General features: G+C 44.1%; 1 protein-coding gene across 1 annotated transcript in view; it reads left to right on the forward strand.

Moving 5' to 3' along the window:
• The first annotated feature begins 9002 nt into the window (after positions 1-9002).
• Positions 9003-16725, forward strand: part of CREB3L2 (cAMP responsive element binding protein 3 like 2) — a 34676-nt gene continuing 26953 nt past the window's right edge. The window contains exon 1 of the mRNA XM_073650164.1: positions 9003-9402. Within this exon, the coding sequence (XP_073506265.1) occupies positions 9307-9402 (96 nt within the window). The 5' untranslated portion in view covers positions 9003-9306. The remainder of the gene's footprint in view (positions 9403-16725) is intronic.

Genomic DNA, 16725 nt, shown 5'->3' on the forward strand with positions numbered 1-16725 from the left:
ATGTCCCCACAGTATCAGCATGGTGTTACAAAGGTCCGGACATTTGTGTTAAAAATCGCTGATTGGTCGCAGGCGCTGCCCGCGACCAATCACCGATTTGGGCGCCAAATTTAATTATCGACCGCGACCAATCACCGATCTTGGCTCCACATTTAAACACCGCTGTGCTGATTGGTCGCGAACGCTATTTAAATGTGCCGCCAAAATCGGTGATTGGTCGCGCACAGCGTCGGCGACCAATCAGCACAGCAGTGTTTAAAGGTGGAGCCAAGATCGGTGATTGGTCGCGGCCGATATTTAAATTTGGCGCCCAAATCGGTGATTGGTCGCTGGCAGCGTCAGCGACCAATCAGCGATTTTTAACACAAATGTCCGGACCTTTGTAACACCAGGCGGATACTGTGGGGACATCAGCGGCTAGGGAGTCAAGGGAGGACCGGGGAGCGGCGCTGCAGGTCAGGATACTTCTGCTGCGACCGCCCGCTCATGTCCCGGGTTCTCAGAGCGGAAGTACCCGCACAGGCAGCGGCGCTCCCCGCTCCTCACTAATACGATTCCGCTCCCCGCTCCTCACCAATATGATTCGCTGATTGGTCGCGCTCTCCACACCCGACCAATCCGTGATCTTGGCACTAAAGTTAAACATCGCTCTGCTGATTGGTCGCGGACGCTGCCCGCGACCAATCACCGATTTGGGCGCCACATTTAAATAGCGGCCGCGACCAATCACCGATCTTACCGCCACATTTAAACACTGCTGTGCTAATTGGTCGCGGACGCCAGCCGCGACCAATCAGCGAGCTTGGCGCCAAACTTAAACAACGCTCTGCTGATTGGTCGCGGACGGCAGATGCGTTCAATCAGCAGTATTGGCGCAAAATTTAAACACCGCTCTGCTGATTGGTCGCGGTTGTCGGCCGTGACCAATCAGCAGTATTGCCGCCAAATTTAAACCTCACTCTGCTGATTGGTCGCAACCACCGGCCGCGACCAATCTGCGTTTTTTGTGCCAAATTTAAACAACGCTCTGCTGATTGGTTGAGGCCGCCAGCCGCGACTAATCAGCGATTTTGGCGCCAAATTTAAACCCCGCTCTGCATCTTTCTGCTGATTGGTCGCGGTCGCCAGCCGCGACCAATCAGCAGTATTGTCGCCAAATTTAAACACCTCCCGGTCGCGACTAATCAACGATTTTGGTGCCAAATTTAAACACGCTCTCCAGTCCTCACTAACACGGTTTGCTGATTGGTCGCGGCGTCGGCCGCGACCAATCAGCGAGATTGGCGCCAAATTTAAACAACGCCCTGCTGATTGGTCGCGGTCATCAGCCGCGACTAATCTGCGATTTTGGGGCCAAATTTAAACCCCGCTCTGCTGATTGGTCGCGGTGGCCGGCCGCGACCAAGCAGCGAAATTGGCGCCAAATTTAAACACCGCTCTGCTGATTGGTCGCGGTTACCGGTCTCGAATAATCAGCATTATTAGTGCCAAATTTAAACACCGCTCTGCTGATTGGTCACGGCCGCGACCAATCGCCATTATTGGCGCCAAATTTAAATACCGCTCTGCTGATTGTTCGCGGCCAGTGAGCGTGACCAATCAGCATTATTGGCGCCAAATTTAAACCCCGCTCTGCTGATTAGTCGCGACCGCCGGCCGTGACCAATCTGCGATATAGGCGCCAAATTTTAACACCGCTTTGCTGATTGGTCACGGTTGCCGGCCTCGACCAATCAGCGATTTTGGCGCTAAATTTAAACACAGCTCTGCTGATTGCGCCCGGTCGGCCGCATACCTATTCTAGAATACCCGATGCATTAGAATCGTGCCACCATCTAGTAATAAGTATAAAAGAACTATCAACGGCAGCTTGCTGATGGTTTCCACTTAAACTATTTTTTAACCGAGGGGGGGAGTGAAACAAGCTAATTAGGAGTCAAAAATAATGGAAGGTGGAGTGATGTACAGTAGAAAGAACATAGATTTCAATGGGTCTGTATTGATCTGCAATTGATTGTACAACCAAGTTGACCAGATCCAATTGACAGGACACTCCTTGGATACATAATTTTCTGTCTTTGTTGAAAATCACCACAGCAAGCTCCTTTTTACTGTACTTGAAAAAACCTAACTAAAGACATAATAATTATGGGATCTGTCAACAGAAACTTGCTGATGGTTTCCTTTAAGCAAAATTTGAAAAATTACAAATAAATGAATATATATTCCAGAGATTTTTAATTTTATTTTTGCAGAATGTTTGCCCAGGACGGTCCCGGGCGTATCAAGGAAGTTACGACATTGTCTCTTTGTCATTGCCCGGATTAGTCCTAATCTAAAATATGATAATAGTGGCACAATATATGCAGAGCGGGAAAAAAACTAAAATTAATATGAAGGGTGATGCCATTACACACGTCTCGCCCGCTACACCCTCCATAATTACCTCCTCAATTAGGCACAGACGCATCGGCGAAATATTCAATTAATTGCAATTGAAAGTCCTAGTGTCAGTCTGCTGCTGGAAAGCCGGGAAGAAAATGTAATGGCGGCTGTTACACTGGGATTATACAGCTGGATGGGAGAGGAGGCAGGGATTGGAAATGTCTCTTTAATCCGTACCTGAATAAAGGTTTACATGTTTCAATTTATCAATTTTAAAAAAAATCTCTGCTTGTCAGTGAATCAAAACATGGGGGGGGCAAAAACAGTGCTCTGACACGGGGAGGGGAGCAAACTGAAAGATTGAATGAAAGAAATCTTTATGACTTGTAGTAACCTGAACAGACTTAGTTCTTCTCACAGCTGAGAGTTTGCTACTGTTGCATCCAATCTAGGCAAACATGATCTGGTTAAACGGGTTTATCGAGTGTTTCTGAGAATGGGGGTCCTGTGTCCTCGATGTGAGGGGACCAAAAGTGACCATCATTCCATTTCTTGTCTTTGGAAGGGGATGGTCATTAATAGGAAGTAAAAAGAAACTGAAAGGTGTCACGCATGCGCATTACTGCTCCCATAGAAGTGAATGGAGGGATGAAAGACATGCGCAACTATAGAAGTGTCACACATTACTCCTCCCATAGAAGTAAATGGAGAGATGTCACGCATGCATATTACTGCGCCCATAGATGTAAATGGAGAGGTGTCACACATGCACATTACCGTTCCCATAAAAGTAAATTGAGAGGTGTCACGCATGCGCATTGCTGTTCCCATAGAAGTTAATGTAGAGATGTCATACATGTGCATTACCGGTCCAATAGAAGTAAATGGAAAGATGTCACGCATGCGTATTACTGCTCCCGTAGATGTAAATGGAGAGGTGTCATGCATGCGCATTACCATTCCCATAGACGTAAATGGAGAGGTGTCACGTATGTGCATTGCTGTTCCCATAAAAGTTAATGGAGAGATGTCACACATGCGTATTACCGTTCCAATAGAAGGAAATGGAGAGATGTCACGCATGTGCATTACTGCTCCCATAGATATAAAAGGAGAGGTGTTATGCATGCGCATTATCATTCCCATACAATTAAATGGAGAGATGTGACACATGCGCATTACTATTCCCATAGAGGTAATCTGAAAGATGTCACACATGCGCATTACCGCTCCCATAGAAGTAAAAGGAGAGGTGTCACACCTGCGCATTACTGTTTTTGAGATCGATGAGGATCTTTTTGGTTAGACCGCCTTTGATCATTTGTCACCTAAAGGCCGGTGTAGACCCGCTCCCAGTAAAGCACATGGTTGCTGGGATTAGGCGCTGTTATATGACTGGTTGTTATGGTTACTGCTTCAATTTTCCTCGGTGCCGATTCTGTTACGTCTCCGCCATAATTTTTTTTACACATTTTATAGGGTTTATTAATATCAACGAGTCAAAGCCTCTCTAAAAGGCCACACTAGTTAAGGCTGTTTGTCCATAGCAACCAGTCAGTCACAAAGAAAATCAGCCATTATTCTTAAAGGGATAGAGCAGCAGCCTCAGCGTATCATTCTACCCTATGTATTAATCTGATTTTTCTGAAAGAGTAATCTTGGATGGAGAATTCCTTTAAGGTGCGTGGCCCTTTAAATTCCATAAAATAATGAAAATGAGAGAATTTCTGGTTGCTGGTACTGAGGGGGGAAATGTCAGACGGCAGGTAAGGAACAACACAGGAGCCATTGTGCTAGGCCCCGGCTGTGCGGGGAGCAGAATAGGAGGTCAGTGTTTCTGTGTCTTGTGTACTCAAGGATCGGGGGTCACTGAGGTCTCCTCCACCTGAAGAAGGTCTGAGGTGGGGTGTTAACAGGAAGAGCGGCGGGGAGGGCGGCTGTACAGAGGACCATAGTTGTCAGAGGTATTCACAATTATGTACGAAACCTTCGCAGCACAGGGGTCTATTTATACCAGGCGCTCGGCACTACACCGGGGGGGGGTGAGATCCCATCACATCCATGAAATAATACCAGCCGGGCCGCTGACAAGGAGGCCCTGTCTGTGATGACTACAGCTTTACTACATTTACCCGTTTGTGCTTTGTGGCCTCGAATAATGAACAAATCAAAATAATGCAAATATCATTAGGGAAAAGCGTCCCTGAAAAATTTTCTTAAAGGGGATTTTTCACTCACACAAAAAAAAAATAGCCAAAGCGGGGTAAATCAGGAGTTAGGGAAGCGGCTAAAGTTTGGCCATTCTGTGTCTTTTACGTACAAACATATTGGCATTTTTCTGCTTTGTTGTGGCAGCCATTTTGGAAAAAGGACAACAGGAAGTGCTATCAGATTGGCTGTCACCTTCGATTATTATTTTATTTTTTTTATGAAACATGGTGATAAAATGGTAGGAGATGGCGACAGACAGTGATTTCAGATTTAATTAGAGGCAAAAACTTTACTCACCGAACCTCCAGCCATCAATGACAGTTCTTAACCCCTTCCTAGATGTGAACACATTCACTGACAGCAAGCAGAGATCTTGACATAAAATTGTAAACAATAAGGCAAGAAGATGGGAATGAGCCGATTATCTGTAATCTATAGACAGGAGATAAGTGGCCACCGGTCATGTGGGGCACCGCTTATCACAAATTGATGTACCCTCACCCCAAAAGTAAATATTCAGAGGTCAGAGAACAGCCCCCAAGCCGTGGCTGTCCCTCTATGTGATATAGGTAACCTCAAGACTATTTCCATTCTCTCCAGAGATAAGATCTCTGTTTTATCAGACAATGTAAAAAGTAAATCAGCCATTGGTTTGTGTGCAGTGCTGGGCATAAACTGATTATGGAGGAAGAGATAATCAGGAGACACCTTCTAGTCACCCAAATACTGGAAGGGTCTGACCCCTCTAATTTTTATAGGTAACATGTAGCAAGATTAGCCTGACATTGACACTGGGGTACATGCTAATGACACTGAGGCTACAGGTTAATGACACTTGGGGTACAGGATAATGACACTGAGGGTACAGGATAATGGCGCTGACACTCGGGTACAGGATAATGACTCTGAGGATACAGGATAATGACACTCGGGGTACAGGATAATGACACTGACGCTTGGGTACAGGATAATGACAGTGAGGATACAGGATAATGACACTCAGGGTACAGGATAATGACACTGACACTGGGGGTACAGGATAATGACACTGAGGATACAGGATAATGACACTCGGGGTACAGGATAATGACACTGAAGGTACAGGATAATGACACTGACACTCTGGGTACAGGATAATGACACTTGGGGTACAGGATAATGACACTGACACTCGGGTACAGGATAATGACACTGATGCTGAGGGTACGGGATAATGACACTGGGGGTACAGGATAATGATACTGACACTGGGGGTACAGGATAATGACACTGACAAGTATTCACTTGTTGGTGGATCCCGCTGATGTTTATGGAAAGCCCCTTTAAATCTGAATTCTAGGGATGTCACCTGAATTAACCTGATTCCTATCTTCCTCTATAAATTCCAGGACAAATTCCTGAGAATTCCATCACGGTGTATCCAAAAATAGACCCAACCCTCTCATCTGACCTGGGACACAGGTTTTCGGGGTGCTGCGGCATGCTGCCTCATTGCCTTTCAGGTCATTATATCACAGGCGCTCCAGTCCCAGCTGTTCAAATCCTGGGCTCCCATGGGGCAGAGACATTTACATTCCTATTGTGCTGCTCATTTCACTATCACTCGCTTTTACATAGTGTGTTTATGTAATTTTGGGCTGTTCACGCCTTGCTGCATTCTCCCGGAGAGAGTCAACACACCTTGGAGTCCCGGCTAATTGACTTTAATGATTTATAGGGCATGTAGACTTTAATAAATAAAAAAAAATTGGTATGCGGTCCCCCTAATTTTTACTAACCAGCAGAGGGCTGGTGTTAGTATTCTGGGAAGGGGCCCCTTCCAAGCCTATTAAGATCAGTCCAAAGCTGTCTGTTTAGCCTTCGCTGGTTGTTAAAAATAGGGGGGACGCCACGTCAGTTTTTTATGGGGTCCTCCCTTTTTAATAACCAGTAAAGGCTACGCAGACAGTTGTGAGCTGTTATTAATAGGCTGGGAACCTTTATGGATATTGACCCCTTCCCAGAATAATAACACCAGCCCCTAGCTGTATGCTTTTCCTCAGCTGGTTAATAAAAATAAGGGGGGCCCCACGCCATTTTTTTCTTATTTATTCAAGAAATACAAGTACAGAAAACTACACTCGCAAAGCACTGATTATATATCACACTGACATATTTCTATCTATGTTCCTCATTGCTATCTATTTCTAAATTAATTTCTTTAATACATAACACTCTTTAATTTCTATGCTGCATTTCATTCCATACTTGTCACACTGACAGCACACGGACACACGGGTACGGACAGCAAACAGACACATGGATGTCACATACGTACACACAGATGGCACACAGATACGGACCAAGTACCGGAATCACCAGAACGTGTGAAGGGGGCATGAATATAGGACCTGACTACACAGGGATTGTTTGTAGTCTGTTACCATGGAGACACCTAGTTTTTAATTTGAGCTGTAGACAAAGCAGTATTAGATTATTAATCTACACCACTCTCCCCTCTTTTTTTGAGCTTCCTTGACATTCCAGGAGAGATGACAATTATGGAATACCCCTTTAAACAACCTGTCTATTATATAATTGGGGTCTCTTCTCTATCAGGGGGCCATATGTCCAGCCGGGTTGGGGCAAAACTTATTATATCGCTGATCGTTGCACCCTATGATTTGGGGAGGCTGGCTAATCGATCCTGACTGCCCCAGATGTCAGGGCAAAAAGGATTGGGTAGTTCGGTTTCAACATGCCCGATCCTATTTTGTCAAGGACTAGATTACGCCACTGGAGGTCTTCCTTGCCCTGGAAGAACACACGTACACTCAGCTAAACTGAAAGTGCATATTTGTGAAGGATTTTTGGGAGGGGGTGTACTAGCTGTTGGCCGAATGATCATTCAACCATCAGTTATCTAAGGTGTACCACCACTCTAAAAAGGGCAGGATGAATCTCATCAGGTTACTAATCAGTAAGCCACAAGATGGCCGCCTTTTAATATGGATGTAAATGAACAGATGCTAATCATGACCTGGATACGTGCTTCACACCTGAATTAAGAAGTGTAAAAATGTCACCACCTCCCTGATCTTCTCCTACAAGAGAATGCCAAGAGTGTGCAAAGCAGTCATCAAAGCAAAAGGTGGCTACTTTGAAGAACCTAGAATATAAGACATATTTTCAGTTGTTTCACTCTTTTTTGTTAAGTATATAATTCCACATGTGTTAATTCATAGTTTTGATGCCTTCAGTGTGAATGTACAATTTTCATAGTCATGAAAATACAGAAAAATCTTTAAATGAGAAGGTGTGTCCAAACTTTTGGTCTGTACTGTATATTCCAAAGACATTCTGATAGGGAATTTACATTGTAAGCCCCAATGGGAACATTGCTGATAATGTCTATAAAGTGCTGTGGAATTAATGGCGTTATATAAGCGAGTAAAATAAATAAATAAAATATATATATATTGCTTTTTTTGCGGGGGGAGGCACCTCACTTTTCCCTAAAAATACAATAAAAAGCCATTACAATATCATATTTACCAAAAAATGATAACAATAAAGCTGTCAGCTCCGCATGCAAAAAACAACAAGCCCTCGCACAGCTGCACCAATGGAAAGAATAAAATGGCGACGTATTTTTTTTGTTTATACGTTTTTGGATTGTTTGAACCTGTAGTTTATATAATGTAGGTTTGGTGTCGCCGTTATAGCACCGACTTGTAGAATCGAGTTTCCTGGTCATTTTTAGAGCGCAATAAACACAGTAAAAACAAAACCCGAACAACAATGACGGAATTACGGGTTTTTTTTTACCATTTTAGCCCACTTGGAATTTTTTTTTCAGTACATTATAGGGTAAAACAATTGGCGTCATTCAAACCTACAACTGATCAAGCCGTAATATGGTGATGGAAAAATAAAAGAGTTATGGCGAAGGAAAAATAATAATAATAAAAAAGTCATTAAGGGGTTAACAGGCAGGAGTCTGATTGCCTCTATCAGCAGCAGGTGATAATAGATTTGTTCTCTCCTATAATAAACACATTATAAGGAGCATCCTCAGAATAAACTGCTCAAAGTACACACGGGGGCGGAGCCTGCTCTGTGTTTGGCTGCCCAGATATTCTTGTCCTTATCTCATTGGTCGCGCCATCTTCTCTCTGCCGCTCATTGGTCTTTAGAAACGTCAGTCAACTCCCTGACACTCTCGCCGCGCCTCGTGATTGGCTGGCGGAGTTATCAAAACAGAAGCAGCCCCGCCCACATTCCAGGGAACTACAGCTGGTTCTAACATCGGGGCATGGAACGTGCGCTGATTGGCTGAAGATAAAGCCGTTAGGAGAATAGCGGACGGTGATTGGACGGGATTGAGACGGGGCGTGTTTTGTGTTCAGGAGGCCGGGCGTGGGCTGAGTAAGGCTGTCAGTCTGAGCCTGGACTTTGTAGAGGGAGGGTCTCTCTTCTGTGCACTGACTATTACTACCTTGACCTCCCACTGGACCGTACAGACCCTCACACTGGACTGAAGCCACTGTACTCCCATTATTCTCCATAGCAACACTGCCCCTGCCTTCACCTACAGGAGACTCCTCCATTACCAAAAAAATCCTGACTTATTACCCCCTCCTGTCCCTTTAAACTGTTCTGATCAGCTGATCGCCTCTGATCAGTGCAGAATTATCAGGATCCAGTTGCAATTAACCCTTTGTGTTGATTATGGAGATACTGGAGAGCGGAGACCCCGTCATACAATGGGACCGTAAGCTGAGCGAGCTGTCCGAGGGGGCCGAGAGCGACTCGCTCTACAATACGGTAAGAACGCTAAATTGTCCGTAAACTTATTTTATTCTCCCCGTCAGTTATTACCTTTAATTATGAAACCCATTTTTTTGGGCTTTCGAGGGTCTGTATTTTTCACATCCCAATATTTAAAGGGGAAGACGCGTTGAATGCAGATGTGTTTCCGCTCCACACCTGGATAGGGGCCAACATATGGGTGATGTGAAACTGTAAAACTTTTTCAGTTGCTGTTTTTGGAAATTTTTCAATTTTTTTTTTTTTTTTTTTTTTTTTACTATAAAAATTATTTAAATAAATAATAAAAAAATACATTATTTTATAATATAATTATAATTAAAAAAAAATCTATAAAGTTATCTTCGCTTTTTCTATTGCTTTGCTGATCAATTTTGTAGGCGTCCCTTTTTATATTCGTTCCTAAATTGCAGCCACTTGTGAGCAGATGTGCCGGAGGCTATATAGAAGCTTTGGTGTAGGTACAGCTGATGTAGCTGTCACTTTAAGAAATTAAAGGGGAGCTCTACAGATGTGTAATAAAGTCAGTTTCGGACTCTGTACAAGTTGAGCTGAATGATTGTATATAAATTTCCAGCATTTGTGAACTAATATAAGACAAAGGGGGTCCTAAAATTTGTTGCCAGCAGGTAACCTAGCAACCATGACAGTTTACGGGACTAGCTCCTGACATATTCAGTTCTGTCATTGTTCATATGTATTTAAAGGGGTCTTCTAGCTTAAGAATTGCATCAGAATTCACCTCTTTATTTTAGAAGGGGTAAGATCCGCGCTCAAATCTGCATGTAAAATCCGTGCTCAAATCTGCACGTAAAATCCGCGCTCAAATCTGTACATAAAATCCGTGTCGTTTCCTTCTCTCGGATCTGTACAGTTTTTCCGCTTCAGAAGTGTTTCCATGAAAGCAGAGATCTTGGCAAGAAAGTTGCAGAACTTTTCACCTTTTTTATCTGATGAGTTTGCGTTATTGATTGAAAACCAGAAAAAGTTGTGAATCCGAATCAGAATATTTGTAATTAAAGGAGATAAAGAAAAAAAATCTTTCTTAAAAAAAAATGGCGCCATATTAGTCTACAGGTTGTGTGTGGTATTGCAGCTGATCTTCATTGATGTGAAAGAGGCGGTTCAGCTGCAAATAACCTGTAGACAAGTGTGGCGCTCTTTTTGGAAGAAAGGAGACCTATTTCCTTCCTATCCTGGGACAACCCCTTTAATGGAGGGGGGACCCCTCATCTATTAGCTGGAGTAGAGAGTGGCTACAAAGAGTGTCTCTCGGTCTGGAGGACCTGGCATGTCCAGGCGTTAGCAGACAACCCATTGATTTCAATGAGAATTATGCAGTACCTCATTTCTCCTGTGGGGGAGCTGCAGGGAAATCCAACACTTCATAACCAGATCCCCCCACAGATTAGAACTGATCACTGGGGGTTTCAGCAGCAGGACGCTATGTGATCAGCTTATTTACATGATTAGTTGGACCTGGAGGGGCAGGGGACATTACTATTTAACACCTTGCGCATTCATTGAACCAATTGGAGTCCGGAGGACTGTTTGCTAAAGAAGGTCCTAGATGAAACAGTGACCTTACCGCAAACAGCGCCCCCTATGTCATTTACATATGGAAACACGTGACTTGTTGTTAGCAGCCGGACAGACAGCACTGATTATTTTGTGTATGCAGCTCCTCTGCAGACTTATGTGACTTACACTCCGCACACAAGGGCCCGGTGACGTCTCTCCCCTGCTGCTGAAAGATTAGCAAAAAAGTGGTTAGAAGAGACTGCGAGATCTGACTACACACTGTAGTCTGTTACCGTGGAAACGCATTGGTCTGCATAGGAGCTGTATACGCAAAACAGTTTCAATTAAAACTTTGCAAAGCGGCTCCATCTTTTTTTTTTTTCTTTTCATTTCAGATTTACCAGGTATTCCGGATTACCAGATACATGATATATTTGCTTCTTTTTTTAGCCCTGCAGGCCGTGGCTCGCCCGCCGCTCGCCTCCTAGACTTGCGGAATTCTTGGCCTCCTTACAGAATGTCTGGAAAGGATCATCCTGGTACCAGGAGCCCCCCGGCCCCTCCGCCAGGGTCGGAGGAACGACACCATTGTACTTTTTTTCTAAGACCTGTAATCACATGAGTTATTATAACACGCTGGATACCGTTGTATATCGCCATATAATTATTGGCTAGGATGAAACTACAACTCCCAGCATGCTTTGGCTGTCAAGGTATGCTGGGAATTGTAGTCCCTCTACAGTTTTGATAACTGACAGAATCTACATAAAAATAAAAAAATAAAAAAAAGGATAAGCGGCTGCCTGCATATTTGGCGCCGCTTATCCCGAACAATGGTGGTTAAATCTGCTGTTGCAACTTTTTAGGATAAACGTCCCCGCACCCCTCTGCCCGCAGTCTGGCTGACTATATGGGGGCACAGTCATGGATGGGCCGACCCTTTGAAATCTGATCCCGGACGGTTCCGCTTGCAGATGACTGAATATATCACTGGACCAGATGGTCCTGCCACATGATGGTTGGAGGGCACGTCTTAAAAGGACCCCAACACCTGGATTTGCAGTTTTACCCCCAAGGCTAATATGCATAAAGTAATGATTTTTTATTTATTTTTTTGTGCAAAAAATGTCCACCTGCACGTAACAAGTGGCCAAATAACGGTTGTTTCTCTTTAAATATTTTATATTTTTCACTTTTTTTTTTTCACTTTAATTATTTTATATTTTTCATCTTTTTTTTTGTTTATTTCACTTTAAATATTTAATATTTTTCACTTTTTTTTTTCACTTTGTTTTATATTTTTTTTTTCACTTTAAATATATTATATTTTTCACATTTTTTTTTTTTTTTATGCACACAAATACCAGCCTTTTTAATTGCGGGTTACTTGCACCACAAAGAGCAGTGTGCGTATAACAGTGTCTGCAGCGCTGGTGCCAGGCGGAACAAGAGCCCTGTAATAACACGGCTAAATATATATATATCAGCATAGGCTGAATCGGGGTGTGGGGGAAGGGGGCGGATAGCGGACAAAGGGCCCCTTCACACCCGGCCACTGTTCCTCTAGTGAATGTATTGTTATAGTGATATGACGAGATGTGCGCCGTGCCGTATGTTAGTGCCCTCCTTCACTAGGTGCAAGAGTTTCAGTCATTCTCTTCTTATAATCAGTTATTTTAGAGATTTCTGTTTCTGGGAAAGCTGGGTGCCAGGCAGTATGGCCGTCATGTGTGATCAGATCTGACCTCCGAAACCAACACTGTCCATTGACCAAATGACTGAATTAATGAAGACCCCCAGACCAGACCTCTAAAATAATAAAATCCCCAGACCAGGCCCCTAAATTAGGAGAACACAGACGAGACCCACTGAATGAATACAGATCCCAGGCCAGGCCCCTCTACACCCCACTTCCCCCCTCAAAAAAACTAATATAAGTAAATGAAGATCCCCAAACCGGGCCCACTATATATATAGACCTTAGACCAGACCCTCCATAAAACTAATACATTCCCTAGAATAGACCCTCTGCAGATCCCAGATCAGACGCCCTGAACGAATACAGACCCCAGACCAGCACCCCCACCTAAAAAATAAATAAATAAAATAATACAAACCCCTCACCTAAATCACTGCAGACCCCAAACCAGGCTTACTAAATATATACAGACCCCTAAACGAATGCTGTCCACTACACCTACCTCAGATCCTAGAGTAGACCCCCTGAAAATAATAAAGACCACCTGAATGAATACAGACTTCAAGCCAGACCCTTTAGACAAACACAGACCCCAGACCAGACCCCCTGAAAGTAATGAAGACCACCTAAATGAATACAGACTTCAAGCCAGACCTTTTAGACAAACACAGACCCCAGACCAGACCCCCTGAAAGTAATGAAGACCACCTAAATGAATACAGACTTCAAGCCGGATCCTTTAGACTAACACAGACCCCAGACCAAGCCCCCTGAAAGTAATGAAGACCACCTAAATGAATACAGACTTCAAGCCAGACCCTTTAGACAAACAGACCCCAGACCAGACCCCCTGAAACTTGAGACTTCAAACCAGACTCCCTAATACCAGGCCACCTGAATGAATACAGGCCCCCAGACCAGACCCCCTAAATGAATACAGATCTCAGACCAGGCCCTCTAAATGCAAACACCAGATGTATTCTGTGACTGCACCCAGAAGAGAAAAGAACTATAGTTATATGTAGAGGTGGGAATATTTTTTTCGTCTCCCCTTTTTCATAGGGAGGTGACTACTGTAACTCCCGTAAATGTGCGCCCATAGGCCTCATGTATAAATGCTGCTCCAGGGTAGATTTCATCAGCTGCTAATAGCAACCAATCGTCTTCCGGCTTACATCTTTCAACTGCTGGTTAGAAAATGAGACAAGTTATCTGATTGGTTGCTATGTGCGACTGTTGTGGCTCCTTCTCCGGGCCTAAGATGTGCTTGGCTTTCTATATGGCCGCACATTCCTCTCCCCCTTCTTTTACCTCAAGTGACTTTCCAGCTGCAGACTGCCGGCAATCTCAGCTTATCCAAGGCATTTCTACAGCAGTGTGCAGTTATGAAGGATTTCTGTTATGATGGTCGCTTTCCCTCTGGCCAAAAAAAAAAAAAGGATTTTATGGCCATGACGAGTATTTACTTGCCAGCTATGGGTCTGGCCCGGACTTGTTTTATCATTGTTTTATCACTTCGAGTCAGTCGGGGTCATGGTGGTGATAAGAGTCAGGACTCTTAGAAAGCCATGTAAACATCCTTCGTGAGGGAGGGGATGTGGTGGCCAATTTTGGTAGTCACCGATCTTTCCTAGGATCCGATATAAGTAAAATAGTGGAAAGTAATCTGACTTGGCACTCTGCGTAACATATGGAGATACGTTACATAAATTAAAGATCATTTGGGGCCTAAAATGGCTGATAATAGGGAACACTAGCTTGTATTCAACCGCGTCCCTTTTAGAAGATCCCAAAGTGTTTGCATCCGACAATTATTCCGTTCACGGGAAACCATGACCTCGCTCTGCCAGAGAATCCTTCCATCTGACTCATGGGTTGGGCTGGACATCCCGCCCCCCCCCCCTCCTTCCATTATGGGAACCTTCCTTTCTGTTTTTTGTTTCTGCATTTCTTTCCTTCGCCTTAAATTTCCCTGGAATGCGTAAAAATGTCTGCAGCTTTCTTCGTAGCCTTGGAGAAGAGTCAGCTGTTGCCTGTTTTCGATGTGCTTTTCGATGACTGATAGTAACCAATATGGTTCTATGATATGGTTTCACCATCTTTTTCTTTTTTTTTTTTTCTTTTTTAGTCCTTTTTTTGCCGGATCAGATCGTTCTCGGCCCAGTCATCTTGGGCTCTTCTTGTTCTTACTAGGCCTTGCGAAGTCAGTATGTCATGATGGAGCACTCGTCGTGATGAGGCCTCCATTTGCATCATTAAAAGCTTTGCTCTGCCCTGGAATGGTATCTAGTCCGGTCCTCCGAGTAATCAGACCAGAGAAGTCTTCACTTTTGTGTCCGGCATTCTGGGCGCATCTAGGTTCCGATACGACATGACATCAATTGAGGCCTAGTGACTAAGCTTTACGCAATATCATGATGTTTTTGTTACAACAACATTACATTGTGGGGCCTAATAAGCAGAAGACGTGTTCAAGATGCCGGCCACAAAAGTGAACAGAACGTGGCTCGTGGCTGTAGCCATGGGTGAGGTACTCGTCTCTTACGCCCCGGCACGTTACATGAAGGTGAGGGTCCTAGCTGGGTGTATGGACTTGTGCTATGCCCTTGCAGGCTGCATGTTACTGATGTCTTGGGTTGGCCAGGACCAGATGTTGAACAGTTCAATGAAGGAGACCACCAGTCAAACATAAACTCTTTACTAAACGATAACTTGCTGGGGATTATATACAGGAGATAGCAGGTTCACGGCTTGATAAATGTTTCTTTCACAATACAGAGCATTTTCACACTGTCTCCGTTCCTTTCTCTTAAAACTAACTTGGTCTCTATCTCCACCGTTTCACTTTCCTTCACCACAACTCAACTTAGTACTACAGTCCAGTTAGTGAGAGTCTTATTCTCAGCCCGCGGTTCCACGTCTTCTTTCTCCTTAAGGGAATTAGTTTGCTAATATGACCAGTACTTACCTTCTCTGCTACTGACGCCCGGGGCACCCTCTATTTCTCAAGTTCTCTGTCCCATCCTAGTCCATTACCTTTCTGAGTTATAAACTCGGGGGCCATACTGCAAGGCGTTCTGTCCCAGCAGCCGTTGCATCACTCTGTCCTTCGGTAACGTCTCTTTTCCTCTCTCTCTTTACTCAGGATCACGCTTACCACTGTCTTGGTCTCCTCTCACTTTGGGACACCCACTTCATACGGCACTGCTTACTGTCCAGACCTTAATTCTGCTTTCATGCATACTGGGCCCTATCTGATGTCCTGACGGGAAACTGTCTCTGTCCCTTCACCTTATCCCTCCCACTATGGGCTAGTCCCAAATATTAACTCTTAATTCTCCCTATTGTTGAGCAGAACACAATACAACACAGTTCACTTTACACAATACAACAATACATGTGTTCTTCAAGGGTGAACGTGGGCAGTGTGTCCATCTCTTTACACGAAGACAAATCTTTTTGGTCAACTAGTGATATGACATGCATACAAACCGCCGTGGAATCAGTGTAAAGTTGGGTGACCGCTCTTAAAGGGTTTAAAGTCGAGTTTGCAATCAAGTAATTGCCCAGTGAATCGGCATCATCGCAATCTAAAATCCCCTGTGTTGCATTAAAGGGATGTACATTCTTTTACCTGCTCAGACTCCCCATTGATCTCTATACGCACTGTCATGGCTGCCATCAGTGGCTGTCACCCTTCAGCTGTGTAGGAGATCATTTCAGGGAATTCTCTGTAGGACTAAAAGACATGCATGTAAAAGTAGCCACCAGCCCTTAAACAGATCTGCTTAGTTGGTTTCCACTTTTCCTTAATCCACCATCAAAGACCCTGTTGTCCCCCCGTACAGCACGGCCAGTGTTCTGCGGGTGCAAGCTTCCTCATATTTGGGGCTGAGCTAAAGTAAAAGGGCAATTCAGATTACAAAGAGTCATTGAGAGTTGCAGAATTTCTGTACAGTGCTCTTTTTCTCTGGTTCGTGTTACATTTTAGAGAATTTTTTTTTATATATATATATATATATATATATCAAGGCTTATTTTGAACCAGCCGTTGGATTTTGCTCCATGTTTTTCTTGTCTGTCTTGTTGTACCGGAGTGT

The sequence above is a fragment of the Phyllobates terribilis genome, unplaced genomic scaffold, assembly GCF_046119375.1.
Source record: "Phyllobates terribilis strain yellow unplaced genomic scaffold, ASM4611937v1 Scaffold_10__3_contigs__length_209671492, whole genome shotgun sequence".
In the NCBI taxonomy this organism is placed as follows: domain Eukaryota; kingdom Metazoa; phylum Chordata; class Amphibia; order Anura; family Dendrobatidae; genus Phyllobates; species Phyllobates terribilis.